We start from the raw sequence: 17,674 nt of genomic DNA on the forward strand, positions 1-17,674 counted from the left end.
CAATAGGCCTGGCCTCTTTAAGGGTTCCTCCTCTTCCACACCACCATACTGAATACCAGGCTTCTACCACATGAACCTTTGTGGGATAAACTTTATCTAGACCATAGCATAGCTAAGTTGTCTAATTTATTGGCATGCCATTTCTCCATAATACATTTTTCTTTTCATAGAGTCGATAGTAATGCCCCCTTTCTAAAATCTGATTCTAGTATTTGAGCCTTCTCTGTCTCTCTCTTTTTCCCTTTGTCAATTAAGATAAATATTTTTTGATACTTCCAAGAATCAGCTTTTGGTTTTATTTATTTTCTATTACCTTTTTATTCTCTGTTTCATTAATTTCTGCTCTGATTATTATTATTTTCTTCCTTTTACTTTATTTAGGTTTAATTTGCTCTTCTTTTTCCATTGTCTGAAGTTTAAACTTTAAGTTATTGATTTGGTGTCTTTCTTCTCTTCTAACATAGACAGTTACAGCTATAACTTTTCATTCAAGCGCTGCCTCAGTGCATCCCACAGGTTTTGGTAGGTTGTAACTTTACTTACAGTCATTTCAAAGTATCATCTAATTTCTCTTATAATTTCTTTTTTGACACATTAGCTATTAAGGGATGTATTCTTTAATATCCATATATATAAGAGTTTGCCTAATTTTTCTGTGGTTAGAGAAATACATTGAATTATTTCAACTTTTTTATATTTCTTGAGTTTTGTGATTTAGCATATGATCTACCTTTGAAAATGTTCTACATGTATTTATAAAGAATTTGTTTTCTATTGTTGAAAGGAGTGCTCTAAGTCTCCTTAGCTTATATTACTATCTCACTATTTTATTTCCTTTTTGATTTTCTGCCTTACTTTTCTAACCGCCACTGAAAGTAGAGCAATGAAATCTCCCTTCTTATTCAATCCCTCTATTTTTGTCAGTTTTTACTTTATATATTTTGATGCTTTATTATCTTGTGCATATGAGCTTATAATTACTATACTCTCTTGATGTACTGACACTTTTATATAATGAAATCTTCCTCTTTATACCTAATAAGATTTTTTTTCATTTTAAAATCTATTTTGTCTGATAATACTATAGTTACCATAGCTTTATTGGAGTTGCTCTCGGTATGATATGCTTTTCCATTCTTTCACTTTCATTGTATCTATCACTTTGAATCCAAAGTGTACCTCAGTAGACAGACACAGTCGATTTTAATTTTTAATCCATCCCAGTAATTTCTGCTTTTTAATAAAAATATCTAACCCATTTATACTTAGTGTTATTATTGTTATTGTTGAAATTCTATTTTCCATTAAGTTTCTTATTGTCTATGTTTCATGTCTTTTCTGATCCTCTGTACCTGTTCACTGTGTTCTTTACATTAAGTGAATGTTTTAAAGCAGATTATTTTTAGTATTTGCTCTAAAGTTTACTACAAATATCTTAATTTATTAGAATCACCTTTAGATTTATATGAACTTGATTTTAATGAGAAGTTAAGCTCTATTCCCTTTTCCTATTTATGTGTAACATTGCTATACATATTTCATTCTATTAATGCTAACATCCAACATTTTGTCATTATAATTTTTACTATAGTGGACTGAAGTTGTGGCCCAGTGGTAGAGTGCTTACTTAGGATATGTGAAGCCCTGGGTTTGATACTCAGCACCACATATGAATAAACAAAGTAAAAAAAATCCATTAAAAATAATTGTTACTTTAGTAATTTTATACATTTTAAAGACATCAAAAAATAAAGACAAGCATATGTATACTTACAACTCTTATTATATTAAATTCTTAGCATTCCTAAATCTATTCAACTCTTTTTGTGGATTTGACTTATCATCTGGAATCATTTCCTTAACCCAGTTGAACTAGATTCCCTCCTAACCTGCTTTACTGTTATTGGTAAATATATTACATTCATTATCTATGTATTGTTTTGCCTTATGCAATTGCATTTTAAATTAGTTAAGAGAAGCATACATTTATACTCCTATAGTTACATAATATATTTATAGGTGGTATATGTGTATTCAACAAAATAGAGGGACATGCATTTAGCCTAAAAAACTTATTTTAGTATTTCTTGAAAAGTAAGTCTGTTAACATCAAATTATCCTACTTTTTACATTTTAATCTTATTTTTTTTTCTATTTTCAACTTTGAAAGACAGATTTCCTAGAATCTCTTTGCATTTACAAACTAATTGGAGTTTGTTGAGCTTCCAAAATATATAGGTTAATGCTTTCCAGTAAATTTGGAAACTTTTCAACTATTATTTTTTCACTTTTCAGCTCTTCAGTTTGTATAACCTAATGATTTATCTTCAAGTTAAATCTGACATGGTCATTCAAACAAGCAGTTTCTAGTGTCTGTTTTCTTGGGATCATATTCTCCTGTTATTTCTATGTCTCCTAAATTTTTGTTAGAAGTCACATTGTAGATAGGATAGTATAGCATATCTGGATATTGACCCCCCCAGGGCTTGTTATTGTTATTCCTTTTTACTTTTTTAGTAACTGGCTTGTTTTAGTTTAAGTATAGCACCTACCACACCCCTGTCCATTCCTTTAGGAAGACTTTGATGCTGTTCTTGAGGGGACAAAGCCTTGGATAGCCCACAATCATACTGAGATGAGGGTGATCTTGGAAAATTTCTCTTAGCCTCTTTCCCATACCACACCCAGTTGTTAAACTAATAATTGCCAGATGATTGTTGCATCGTCTTCAACAGTGTCTTAGGGTTTGAACTACTTAGCAGACTGATCCAATCAAATTTGGGCATCTTTGATGGGAGAGCTCTTGAAGTCAAATTCTGTTTGAAATTTGTTCTTGCTCAAAGAGGAATCCATCTGGCTGTTTCTTTTCCTGGTTCTGTCTTACAAATTAGCCAATCAATATCCTATATTCACAATTCATAAAGAAATCCACCAATCTGTAGGGTAAAAAGCGCCCAATTGCCTCCTTTCTACAATACTTTAGGCTTAAAATTCTACATATTCTGCTGCAAATAAAGTCAGTTCCTTGGGGGAGAGGTTCAGAGCTTTCTATTTTATAGCCTGACTCTCCCATTGGATAAAATCTATGTGCCATGGCTCTGGAGCTGGAATAGGACAATGGTGTATTTCTTTCTCATGAACAAATAATCTGTTTGGGGAGATTCTTCTCAGTTTGCCTGTCTCCACCTGGAACCTCCACTTTACAAGCCCAGTACTCTCAGTGATGCGACACCCAAGAAGGTAGAGGGGAGGCTAGAGAGAAGGAAGGCGCTCCGACTTTTGAGTTATACTTACCTTCAACTTAAAACTTCAGAAAAGGTAACTGAGAGCAAGATGAGAAATGCTAATGTTCTGCCCATCCTTGGGAAATCACTCTCTGACTTGGAGCTAAGATGGGATGGAGCCCTTTTGTTTTTGGCTGCACAAGGTTGGAGTGGAGTTTTCATCCTGCTAAAATGTGAGGGCCAAGGAAGGGTGGATCTTGATTCACATACCACAAGCTTTCACTGGTATTATTAAGTTTTAGTAGATTTTCTTGAATAAATATTACTTTATTTGATATATGCCATTAAGTTCATTTCCAAAGACTAAATACCTGTTATAAAGTATTTTTCACTTGTTTTTGCTGGGAAGGAGGTCCAATGCTTACATTGTCATATTAGATATAGAACCTTCATATTATTTTATCTTTGAACAATTTTAAATGTTTTGACAAACTTATATTTTATAGATAAGTGATTTGTTGTTATTACATACCACGAATCATTGATGAAAATGTTTGAATAGAGTTCTTAAAAGGATTTCAGAGATCCTTCTTTTAGTATATTGTACTGGTTTAATACCAAAAATTGGATATAAGAGAGAAATGATTATTTCAGAAAAATACTGAAATAATTTACTTGTGATTCTGAAGTACAGAGGCCTATTTTAGAAAGTATCATAGAGAGCAGATGCTCTGTGGTATTTTGTACTTCGAGTACTGAGGGTGTGTCTGGTAATAGGGATTAGTTGATAGATTAGTTACTAAATCAATACAAATATGAATTCCATTGGGAGTGAATTGAATGTCTTTGTCTTTTCTAGTTTTAATTTCAGATAATACTTATTTTGAGAAAGTACACAACTATTTTGTAGATTGTAAGAGGAAAGTCTATGAAAAAATTGAGTATTCTGAAACATAAGAATATATAGGTAAAGATAAATCAAGTCCATGAGCAATTAAGTCAATGGGAGCCTCATTGGTTTTGTTTTGATCCTTGGTGTTTCAAGACAGTGGTGAACACAGAAATGATGAAACAACTATATAACTGCTTACACCTTGGCTAATTTTAATATTTGCAAATTTTCATACAAATTTTAATTATGTGTTTTGAGAAATTAAATTAAACATTTTTTATTTAATATATACTTACAAAATCGCTTTATTTTCTGTGTAATTATAACATCACATATAACAATTTGTATAACAAATATGTAATCATATGTAAGCATGGTCAGTATTATAAAATCAATACTTTGTGCTAAGGTTGTTATACATACATATACCTTTAAATCCTGCTAACATAGCACTCTAACCAATAATTCAAATACTTCTAATAATCATTTTGGTATGTATTTTAAGGGTTTCGTTTATTTTGAATAATGTTTTTTAAAGTATAGATTTTGTAACTTTTAAGAAATTATACAAATTTCTAAAATTATACAGAAGTGTATATAGTTAGTAATTTAAGGTAAATGATATCCTATAATCTAGGAATGACTCATAAAATTACTGGAAAAATACCGAGAATAATGTTTGCCCACATGATGCTCAGCCCATATGCAAGAGAAGCTTGGAGAGTCCTCCTTACAAGTGGGCTCTGGCCTGCTCCAAAGTGCTCTTTGCAGTGTGGCCCAGGGTTCAGTGTCTGTTATGTGTTCTCCACAAGATTCTTATACACACTAAAATTTGAGAACCAGGGATCAGAAACTTCAAGTCCTAATACATGAACCCATTGTATTCAACCCATTTCCTGGATACCAGATATCACAGAGGAGTGAAGCAAAGTACCTCTGGAGAAGATTCGAGAGCAACCAAGAAGTAACAGGGTAATCAGTGCTGAAGTTTCTTTGCCAGTATGTAGAGTTTATATGTAAAAAACTGTATAAGTCAAGCTGAATAAAAATGGGAAATGTTTTTTAATTGGTATAAATAAATATAAACCACATACACAATCAGAACAAATAAAAAGTATTTCAGTCATGGGTGAACAGACATAATCACAGTCCTCAATCAGTCTTGGAATATAATGCAGTAGTTTAAACTTGGCATTTCTGTTTTGACAGTAGACCTTTAAAGGGTATGAAAAGCCAAGAATTTGATTTCTCTCTCTCTCTTTTTTTTTAATGTTAGGTTAAGTGGGTAATAGCATATTAAAGAACTAGAATTTCATCAAAGGTCATTTAAAGGAAAGCGCTATAATTACTCACTTTTTACAGATACTAATTACGTTTTCACTAAGGCTTTTCACTGTTTCAAAATGAAACTGCTCTTCGTTTTCATGCCAAAACATCTTTACAAAAGTTGCTACAGATTATTTCCAATACCTTTTGCTCAACAATTTGGCATCTGCACTGTTCAGGCAACAACATTCATATGGTAATAGTTAAATTTGTTTTTCACTAGGGCCCTCTTAGCCAAATTTTTCATCTCCAGGTTGCACATGCTGAACTCTAGGAAGTGCTTTAACTATTTTATTTACTATGGGTATTTCTAAATGAATTAATATTATATAAGTTGACAACATTTTTTTCTACTTGAAAAGTGGGTATTACTCTACAAATTATTTCTTTTAATCTCATCTCTTAGGTTCCAATTAGGCAGATTTGGGTTTAAATTTCAACTCGTTCCTTCTTAACTGCATCACAATTGGGAGAGGGTTAACCTTTTTAAAGCTCACCAAAATAAGCCAATCCCACAAAACTAAAGACCGAATGTTTTCTCTAATATGTGGATGCTAATTCACAATAAGGCGGAGGACGGGGGCAGGGTTGGGGTGGGGCCCTAGGGAAGAATAGCATTACCTTAGATTAGGTAGAGAGAAGTGATGGGAAGGAAAAGGAGGGGATGTGGGGATAGGAAAGATAGTGAAATGAAACAGATATTATTACTTTATGTATATATGTGACCACATGACCAATATGATTCTGCAACATGTGCACTCAGAAAAGTGAGAAAATTATATCCAATCTATGTATGATATATCAAAGTTCATAAATGCATTCTACTGTCATGTCTAACTAATTAAACAAAATTAAAAAAAAAAAACTTTTAAAAGTTCAGTTTCTTCATCTCTAAAGTGACTGTGCTGTCAGAGGTAAAGGTGTTGACTGAGATAATGTGTGGAGGAAAGTACTTGGCACATAGTAATTAGTTCCAGTTGTTATTCCCACCTACCAAATTAACCCCAAATTATCTGAGTAAATATTCTACTTTGATCCTCATTTAGGTTAGCAATTTGGGAGGGGAGTGGCTGTACCATTCACTCCAAGGGCCTCTGATCTGATTGTACTCAGATGTGAAGCTGTAGTCACTTGAAAACACAGAGCGTCAAAGATGACTCACTCAAATGCTGGCACTTGGAGGCGTATAAAGGCTCAGATTTATTTTCTCAGTACAGACATTGACCCCCTCTACCTGAAGGAACAATTTTTAAAAAAATGTTCAGAGGTGTAACAAGTAGATGGAATAATGGAAATGAATAACAGAGTATGCTAATATTAATGTCTGACATTAGTAGCCATGGAAGGGCATCCACCACAGAAGAGGCATTTGACCAGTTGAATTATGAACAAAGTAGCCATTGTATCAAGGATAGAAGCCATAAATGAACCAAAGAGCATGGGCTTTCTCTCACTAAGAATGAACTACGCTACTGCCACTGCTAAATGTCATACAACTGGTGACAATGGGGCATCATCCCAGAGACTATCCAATCATCAATTTCAATTTCATTACATTGAATATCTTCCACTCAGTATCAACCTTACCAGAATTGAAACCTTGGTTTTCCATTCATATCTAATCTTTTCCAGAACTACACTTACTTACCTAATGCCGGAATCATAGAGGTGGTACTACACACAATGCCTCATTGGATTGCTGCGGTGATTAGTTTTTTTGAAAATCTTGACCAAAATTGCAACCTGACAGCACTTGAATCAGGCCTGGGCTAAGTATTTCTCAATTCCTACCTTCCTTGTTTTTTTTTTTTTTGTTATTTTGTTTGTTGCACATGCATGAGAGTCTACAAGAACCTATGCGACATACAGAAGTGTGATGAAATAAATATTAGTGAGATTTTCTTTGACCAATGGGGGAAAAAAGCTAAAGGATAGATGCTCACTCCTTTTACCATGCAGTTGGCCAATTCTCAAACACATACTGTAAGTCTCTTCAGAGGAAACCACAGAATTAGGCACTACTCGTATGGTCAGTCCAGCAGTACTCCTCATCAAACCTTCACCACTTCTTGCTTTCTAGCATCATTTCATGAATAAACTATCTATACAGAAGACTTTATCTTAGAATCTGCCTTCGGATGTTTAAAATGAATCACCAGGAGGGAATATAAGGTCACAGCCAGAGTAGAAGAATTTCCAGAACAAGAAAGTGTTGACCACTTCAAGGCATTTTATTTCTACCTCGAGACCCAGAAAACTTCCCTTGTTTGATAGATTAGAACTTGACCCAATTAAATGATACTTGAAGCTTTTAGAAAAGTATTGGGGGCATTTAATTTTCATTCCTGCTGGTTCTAAGCCTGGAAACTATCATATTAGGTCAAAAGAATCTAGAACACGATGTATCCAAGTCTGGAAAGCTTTCAACCCGACACTTCCATTTATGTCACTGGGATGTGCACATGAAGATCCAAAGACAATGGCTGGCTGGCCTTTAAACAAAGGGGAGTCTCCATGCTGTGGCAGATGGGCCCTGACACAGTCTTCTTTTCTGATTTCAACACACTTTCCACTCATCTCTGAGTGTTTTTTTCAATAATGCTTGAGAATCTGGTGCCCTAAAACAGCAAACAACATGAGTTTTAGGCTCGCTAATATTGTTTCCGGCTTCCTCTGTTTTGCACAGGTGTTCTTTGAATAAACAAATTATAAAACTCCACAGGTTTTTATGTTGGCATATAAGATTTAGAGAGTAGATAAATATATGCTTCATTTATGATTATCAACAAATTTAAATCATTGAGATTTTCTGATTTGTCACAATTCAAACATTGATGTGATTGAAAATTAAACCCAGACGGAGTTTGAGATAATGTTTTAAAACTTCCTATGTATATAAGAACCTCGTATCAGGCAAATTTAGAGATGAAATTTTCTGTGCATTTTCTAATGTCACACTAGTGATAACTGCATAACTAATTAGAACTTATATGCTGTCACTAATCATAAAACTTATTTTAAAATTGATAGATTCTTGAGCCACTAGAAGACACTCGAATTTAAATGAACAATGGTAAGTAGAACAAAGATGATCATAGCTAGCACTGCTTCCTATGTTACAGCATTTTGCTAAACACCTTATATATATATATATATTATTCTATTTAATTGTCAAACAACCATATCAGGTACATTCTGATATTATTTTCACTTTGTATCTGTAATTACTCAGGAACACAGAGATTCAAAACTTCCATTGTGATACCCAGCTTATAAATCTTAGATCAGTATTAAATTTATTCAAAGAACCAAAATAGAGAGAAGAACTTCATCACAGTTCTCTGAGAAAATGTAGTATTACTTGAGTCTTTTCAATTTAAAGGAATAAGACTAAAGGCTAACAACTGATATTCTCTTAAAATGATTTCATTTCATAGTATGTATCTGTTAACAATTCTAAAGAGTCATTTTGGAAACAGATCTTTCTAATAAAAAAATGAACTAGAATGTGAGAAGTGACTCTGGACAATTGAAAGGACCCTTAAACTGTGTATATTCATTATTAAAATGCAGCAGGACAACATTTGTTTTCTCTGGACTATATGTCCTATTATTGTATCAAGAGAACTTGTTCTGGGCTTGAATAAACATGCCTATCATCATATTACTCAATACTAAAAAGCACACAGAACCTTTAGTCTTGTTACAAATGTCTTTCGGCTTGTAATGTGATCATGCCTCTCAAACTTGCATTCTTTCTCCTCTCTCCCCACACTTCCATTGTGTTTGGTAAAAGTGCCTTCAGGTTCCACAAGCTGAAAAGAGGGATTTCTAGAAGCTTTGTAGTTCTTAGGGATTTTTACCAATGTCCCTTCCCAGCTGTTCTCTTTCCACCTGGCTGTGTTCCAAGGAGATGATGCAAGGCTGTGCAAGGGGACCATGCTTAGGATCCAGCTGAGGGGAAAGTAGGCCTGAGAGGTCACAGCAACCTCCCTGTAAACAGAGCTGTGACTTGCTTGGCTCTGGGCTGGCAGGGTGAGAGGTTGTCCTCCACAGAGGAGGGCACACAGCAAACAGCTCTCAACATGCTCTATTCCAGATGTCCTTCCTATCACTTGTGGAACATTGGGAGGTGCCCTTGGCATTTTTCTCCCCTTTCTTGTTAATGTGATTCCACAAACTTCATTGTAAATTATTTCACCCAGGGATGGATCTTGCATTATGATCAGAGCAGGCCCAGAGCATAGTGATGAACCAAGGCAGATTGAGCAATGGAAGCCTCCTCCCTTTTGACATCTTCAATCAGCACTGCCTTTTCTTTTCCCACTGGATATTGAATATCCTTAAATGGCACCCATTTGATGCTAAAATGTCACATTGTGTACAGTGTCTTGGCTGCTCTCCTTCATGACAGTGTTCTCAATCTTTCCCCAACAAAATTTATGCAAGCACTGCTTCTTCTTGTTCTGTGGCCCCCAAATTAGTAGTCTTTAATTGGCCTATAGTTCTCAATAGAAAAGGAATGGATGTGTTAATTAGGTTTGAATTTTGGAAAGAGCTTTAGATGCAATCTATTATGCCAAAAAGCAAAACTAAGAGAGAAAGTCAAGCCATGTGTGATACTGGAGAGGATTGAATTTGCAAATATTTCTAGTTTCTGATACTTCTAAGCCACCATTGCCTTCATTGTAGCTGTATAATAATATATATTTGTCACCCCTAGGGAAGTCTGAAAATGATTTTTTAAATTCTTTTATTTTCCTTTTGATACCAGGAATTAAATTCAGGGACATTCTACCACTGAGCCACATCCCCAGCCCTATTTTGTATTTTATTTAGAGAGAGAGTCTCATTGAGTGGCTTAGCACCTTGCTTTTGCTGAAGAAGCTGGCTTTGAACTCACAATCCTCCTGCCCCTGCCTCTCTATCACTTCCTACCTGTTTGACATCTGCAAAGATAGCTCAGTTTTGTAGCCTCTTATAGAAATCTCCATAAGTCAAGGCTTTTTAAAAAAATGTTGACATTTATTTTGAGAAATATAAGACAAATTATAAAGATACAAAGAACACTGATTTCATGAACCATCTAGATTAACCAGTCAATATTTTAATTTGAGCTTTAAATTGTTTTCTAATACACTAAACAGGACAAAAAAAATGTACTGAGGATTATCCCAGTTAGTGTGTGTGTGTGTGTGTGTGTGTGTGTGTGTGTGTGTGTGTCCATGCACGCACACTGTTAGACATAAATCCTTTTCAGTCTGGATGATGTCTGAGTTTCAAATACATAGTGATTTGATAACAAAATCACAGTTAGATAAATGTTCTGGTATTTAATCATTCGTGTTTGTTTCTACAAGCTGTTAGGCACAAGGAACCCACAGATAACAAGCACAAACCTTCCCCCGAAGTTGCAAAGGAATTTGTAGCCTAGAAGTATCCTAAAAATGAAAATAGAGGGGCTGGGGTTATGGCTCAGTGGTAGAGTGCTCACCTCACATGTGCAAGGCTCTGGGTTTGATCCTCAACACCACATATAAATAAATAAAATTATTGTGTACAACTACAAAAAAAATACTAAAAAATGACAATAGAGGATTTAATTGTTTGCATGGGATTATCTACCAATCAGTTTGCAATAAGAACAAATATCAGGAGCACTAAATTCTGACCTTGAGTAGTTAGTATCTAGGGATGCTTTTTTGTGGTATTGGGAATTGAACCTAGGAATGCTCTACCCCTGAGCTATATCCCTGCCTCTTAAAAAATAATATATATTTTTTTGGACTTGGTCTTGTTAATTTTCTGAGGTTGGCCTTGAACTTGCAATCTTTCTGCCTCAGCCTCCTGAATTGTTTGGATTATAAATTTTTGCCATGCACCTGGAATAGGGATGCTTTTTAACAATATTCTATAAGCAAACACTAAAACAATGAATAGAAGTTTCTAGTGGAAGAAATATGGTGATTTTCTGGTGAGAATATTGTAAGAAGTGGGAACAAATCATAGGCAAGACTTTTTGTGGAATCATAAGTAATTTTATATGTTTAGAGGGAAGTATTTGTGGTGGGGAATAGCTGATAAAGAAGAGACAAAAGCAGATGGGCTATTTTAAAAGACCTTGTATACTAGGGCCTTGGATTTTACTCTGCAGCAAAAAGACTGTCTAAAGTATAGTAGGCTAGAGGCACACAATCTGTTGTGTTTTAGAAATATGATTGGAGCAGCATTTACAAGAATGGATTTATTTAAAACTAGATTAAATACAAGGAGACCACTCATTCACACTTATCAACAAACATTCAATCAGAGATTGCCTTTGGTTCTATGTATCTATTTATGAAACTTTTTTTTATTATTATTTATTTTTTAGTTATCGGCGGACACAACATCTTTGTTTTGTATGTGGTGCTGAGGATCGAACCCGGGCCGCACGCATGCCAGGCTAGAGCGCTACCACTTGAGCCACATCCCCAGCCCTATTTATGAAACTTGGATATAAATGTATATTTATCTTTTGAAGTTATATGAATTAGATATTTATTGATAATAAACATGCAAGGGAAAAATCATCCCCAATATTTTGACATTCACTAAGCAATTAATATACCACCTGTCTTAATACTAACAATAAGTAACATGTAAAGTGGCATTATTTTGCCTAATTTGCTCATGAAAGACAGCTGGAAGTACGTATGGTAAATTGAGTGCCAAGAATAAGGCAGGCACTCAATAAATATTAGTTAAATAAATATCAGTTTGGCAGAATTACTTGACTTGGTAGGTTGTGTCCAGTTTAAAACCCAAGTCAACCTCAGGCACTGTCCAGTTACTATACCTACATATCACTATAACTTCTAAAAGGCCAGCTATTCCCATAGAGACTTTTCGGTCATAAACAATCAGAAACACAATACCTTATACAGACATACAGAACATAGCCTAAATCACCATGACATTTTGTTCAATAAGTGATGCATGTTCCCATATAATAAAAATGGATCATAGTCTGGTGGATTGCATTAAACCATCCTTTTTACCCTGAATGATGGACTTATTAATTTATTAGGCTTATCCCTTGATTAAGTCTGGAAATGATATACAGGGCTTCAGGACATGGAGGCCTTGTTAAAGGTTGAATGCTGGCATTTAAAACCCTGTTATTTTGCAATAATTATAGATTCACAGGAAGTTGAAAAAATATGCTGAGCTGGTTTGTGCAAACTCCAGCTTACCTTACCCAATGTTGTCAGCATCAACTATAGTATAATATCTGTAAAACCCAGAGTCAATTCAGATTTTACCAGATATATCTGCATTCATTTGTCTCTTTGTGTCTGTATCAACAGTTCCATGCAACAATAAAACTTTGGTTTTTATGTAACAAAACAAAATATATAATGAGTTTATAATCAATGTACTACTATATAGAACACCTCCTTCCCCATTCATAACCCATGGCAACCAGCAATCTGTTTATAATATCTGTAATTTTATCACAACAATGTTCAATAAAAGGAGTAACAGTATATAATATAACGATATATTTTTTTCACTCAGCATTTTTCTTCTAAGATCCACTGGAGCTGGGTGTGGTGGTGCATGCTTATAATCCCTGCAGCTTGGGAGGATGAGGCAGGAGTATTTTGAGTTCAAAGCCAGCCTCAGAAATGGCAAGGCACTGAGGAACTCATTGAGACCCTGTCTCTAAAGAAAAGAACAAAATAGGGCTGGGAATGTGCCTCAGTGGTTGAGGACCCCGAGTTGAATTCCAGGTACCCCCCCACCCTCCAAAAAAAAAAAAAAAAAAGCACTGAGTAGTTCTTCATGGTATGGCTGTATCATGTTTTAAAAGTTATCCATTTGTGGACAGTAGAGTTGTTTTCATTTTCTGATTATTACATTCATGAACAGGATTTGAGTGAACATAAATTTCTATTTTCTGAGATATATGCTCAAGAGCACAAGTCATATGATTATTACATATATAATTTTAGGGGCAACTCCCAAATTGTCTTCTAGAGTGACTGGAGCATTTTATATTTCCACCAGCAACGTATGAAAGATTTAATCTTACTACATCCTTGTCAGCTTTTAGTATTGTCTCCATTTATTTTCTTTTAAGCTTTAACCATTCTAATAGGTGCATAGTGAAAACTCATTGTATTTTTAATTTGCATTTCTCTAATGTCTAGTGATATTGAACATCTTTTTGTGTACTTATTTGCCATCCTTATATCTTCCTCTGCAATATGTCCTTTCAGGCCTTTTCATTATTTTCTAAAAGGATTGTTTTTGTTTTAGGATTTGGTTTAGAGTGAACTTTATATATTTTATATGGTTAGTCCTTTGAGAGCTCACAAAGAAAGCTGAAGAAAAGAAAAAAGACATGGATTAAAAATAGTAAAAATATAAACCATCAACCAAAATACTCTAGAGTAAAAGGGAATATAATAAGTCAAAGAAGGGTAGGGGGAACCTAATGGATGAAAAGCAATTTTACTTACTTACATAGGTTAAGCTTCAACCAGAACTAAAATACTTTTGTTGTTGTAAAAAATATTCATAAATTATAAATTATCATTATTATTATATAATATATTAATATGTATAAATGGTATTAATGACAGCTTTCATTAAAGTGTTAAATAGGAACTTACTCCAAATATTGAGAAAACTTTGGTTCTAGGGAAACAATGATGAGCACAATATTTGAGGATTCATGGAACTTATCATATGCTCTGAGCAACTAGTATGAATTATTACACACAAACATTTGGAATCCTAACAGTGCTGTGTGTTATAGACTGATTTTATATAGTAAGAAAATTTCATCTATCAGGGAACTCTGATGCCTTGTGAGTGGAAAATAGTGTTATCTAGGTGAAAAAAAGAGAAACAGAGACGCATAGGTTCTAGACAAATAGAAAAGCATGTGCAAAAGCCCTGAAGTGGAAAGAAGCAAGGACTATTTATACAAAAGTAAGTCAGTAAAGTAATACGTCAGAAAAAGCATGATGGAAGATGAGACAAAATAGGTAGGCAGTGTCTAGGCCTTGTTTATTTAGCTTCTTTTTATCTTGTTTTTACTAACAGCCAAGATAAAGTAATAAAGTGATTAAATGGATGATCATAAATTCAAAATTGACTGAGTGAATAAATTTTAGAGAATGGATTAGAGGGAAGGGTAAACAGGCAATTCTGAGCAGCCAAGAAGGAAATGGCTGCTGTATGGCTCATGAAAAAAACTAGATTGGGTAATTGTAGAGGAGAAGAAAAAAATTGAATGAAATGATATCTGGGGATAAAATCCACAACAAATGCCAATGGTTTAGGCATAAGCAAACATGAGAGATCAGAGTTTCAAAGATGAATTAGGTAATTGGCCAGTGAAACCGGAATGAATGACATCAACATTCAATGATAAAGAGAAGGATGGGAAAGGATCAGATTTCATTGGATGGAGGAAAGTTCCATTTTAAGCATTGCTATGGTTTGGATATCTGTTGTTCCCAAAAACACATATGTGAGATAATGCAAGAAAGTACAAAGGAGAAATGATTAGATTATGAGGGTTGTAATACAATCAGTGGCTGAATCCACTCAAATGGATTAACCGGGTGGTTACTAAAGGCAGGTAGGATGTAGCTGGAGAAGGTAGGTCACTGGGGGGATGTCTTAGGGACTTATATTTTCTTCCTGGTGATTGGAGTGCTCTCTCTGTTTCTAGGTGCCATGTTCCAAACTGCTTTCTTTGAGCACATCATTCAACCATGGTGTTCTGTGTCACCTCTAGCCCAGAGCTATGAAGTTGGCCTACCATGGACTGAACCTCTGAAACCATGAGCCAAAATAAACTTTCCCTGCTATACATTGTTCTTGTAAGGTCTTTTGATCACAGCAGTGTAAAAGCTGACTAAAGTAAGCATTCAGAATAAAGATGCCTTTGTCACATATGAATGGAAATATCAAATTATAGTTCTGAAATTTATTGGAGAAAACTGAGTTAGAGGTAAACCTGGTTAGTTATCTGCAAATAAGTATTAATACTATAGATGTGGGTATAATGACCAAGAAAAAGATTAGAGAATCACACTAGGATTTGCTCCCCCAAAACTATAATGTTTAAATGTAGAGGGATCAGTCTGCCATGCAGACTGAAGAGAAACACCACCCCAAACCAGAAAAACACAGTGCACAGATGTCAATATTAATCACAGCTGCAAGTTCAAGAAAGATGAAGAAGAAATTTTGTCAATTGGTTTTAGCAACTCGAAGTTCTTCCCTTCACTTGAACTTAGTAGGGTAAAGCATGAATAGAAAGCATTAAATTTTAAGGAAAAAGAAAAAAAATATTGCTTATATTTACTCCAATTAATGTATATAAGGAACAGAAAAAAGGCAATGCCTCATTTTATTTTTGTATTTTTACCATAATAGAAATGAAAATTTTATTTTCTTAAAACATTATGAAAAAAGGAACCACTAATAGAGTTATACCCCATGTTTAATATTAAAATAATATGACTAATATAATCTTAAAGAATAAATAACATAACATTAAATTAACATTACATACAATGGAATATTACTCAGCAATAAAAGAAAATAAAATCATGGCATTTGCAGGTAAATGGATGGAGTTAGAAAAGATAATGCTAAGTTAGCCAATCCAAAAAACCAAATGCTGAATGTTTTCTTTGATATAAGGAGGCTGATTCATAGTGGGATAGAGAGTGGGAGATGGGAGGAACAACAAGCTCTAGATAGGGCAGAGGGGTTGGAGGGGATGGGAGGAGGCATGAGGTTATTAATGATGGTGGAATGTGATAATTATTATCCAAAGTACAGGTATGAATACAGGAACTGGGTGTGAATATACTGTGTATACAATCAGAGATATGAAAAAATTTTGTTCTATATGTATAATAAGAATTAGAATGCATTCTGCTGTCATATATGAATAAAAATTTTTAAAAAAGGTCAGTAAAACCCTCTCACACCAGCCCATATTGACTCCCTCTTGCTGATACAGGAGAACAGTCATTTTAAAAATAGTCATAAGAAAAAAATATATATATATACACACAGAGAGAGAGAGAGAGAGAGAGAGAGAGAGAGAGAGAGAGAGAGAGAGAGAGAGAGAGACCAAATTTGGGAAAAAAGAAAAAGGAAGACAAAATATCTCCTACATCTCATGAGTCTTTTTTTTTTTAATATGTATTTTTTTAGTTGAAGTTGGATACAATGCCTTTATTTTTACTTTTGTTTTTATGTGGTGCTGAGGATTGAACCCAGGCTCTTGCACGTGCGAGGTGAGTGCTCTACCGCTGAGCTACCACCCCAGCCCCCCACGTCATGGGTCTTAAACGACCTAAAGCACATGACATAGTCAGCACTGTTGATGAACACAATAAATGTCCATAAATATCAGTTGCAATTTAAAAAACATTCTACTATTGAGAAGAGGAATCACTGTGCAAAGCACCATCATAAAGATAGGAGGTTTACCAAATAAACTCCAGAGAAGATGTCTGCGTCAAGAGAGAAAAGGTTCAAATTTAATCCTTGAGACTGACAGGACCATAAACATTAATATCATCACTTGGATTCAAAGTCCAGCTTCAAGGGAACAAGGATTACTCTGGTAGTTCTTGGACCAGGAAGCCTTAAGAATGTCATCAGATGACTACAGGGCAGGGTAGGAGAGAAAGGTCCCGGAGCAGGACACAGGACTTCCCGTGGGGACGCATCTCACTCACACCCTAGCTTGAGGTGATGGAGTCACTGGCTCACCTAACCCCAACTCACTTCCTTCCTCCTGCTCTCTGATCCCTCCTCCAGCTGCAGGCAGGGCATCAGAGGCCCACTGGCTGTTCTCTCTCTCTCCCAGGATGGACTCCAGGCCTACCTCCTCCAGGGTGCTCCCATCAGAAGACAGCAGTTTATCCAAGCCAAATTTCAGTATGTCACTCAACTTGAATGAAGAAAACGAGAGATCCAGTTAGTTCTCATGAAAACACAGATGAGGATGTGTGACTTGCTAAGTGTCTAAATGATACCAGGTAATTCTTTCCCTGATGGACTTTCTTCTCTTCCATCACAAATGACACCTGCCAGGCTGTTTTGGAGTTGGATGAGGAATAAGCAGAGAGGTGATAAATGGTGATCAGAGATGTTGACTTTGACAATTATTTACAATACCAAAAAAAGTTTTTGGCCTCTAATTTTT

General features: G+C 34.9%; 1 protein-coding gene across 1 annotated transcript in view; it reads right to left on the minus strand.

The window, feature by feature from the left end:
- The window catches only part of LOC144252333 (chromodomain-helicase-DNA-binding protein 1-like), a 113,015-nt gene that overhangs the window by 72,340 nt on the left and 23,001 nt on the right, over window positions 1-17,674 (minus strand). The window contains 1 exon segment of the mRNA XM_077794729.1: window positions 17,239-17,419. Coding sequence (XP_077650855.1) covers window positions 17,239-17,419 — 181 coding nt within the window.

Source organism: Urocitellus parryii, unplaced genomic scaffold (genome assembly GCF_045843805.1).
Source record: "Urocitellus parryii isolate mUroPar1 unplaced genomic scaffold, mUroPar1.hap1 Scaffold_40, whole genome shotgun sequence".
NCBI classification, from domain to species: Eukaryota; Metazoa; Chordata; class Mammalia; order Rodentia; family Sciuridae; genus Urocitellus; species Urocitellus parryii.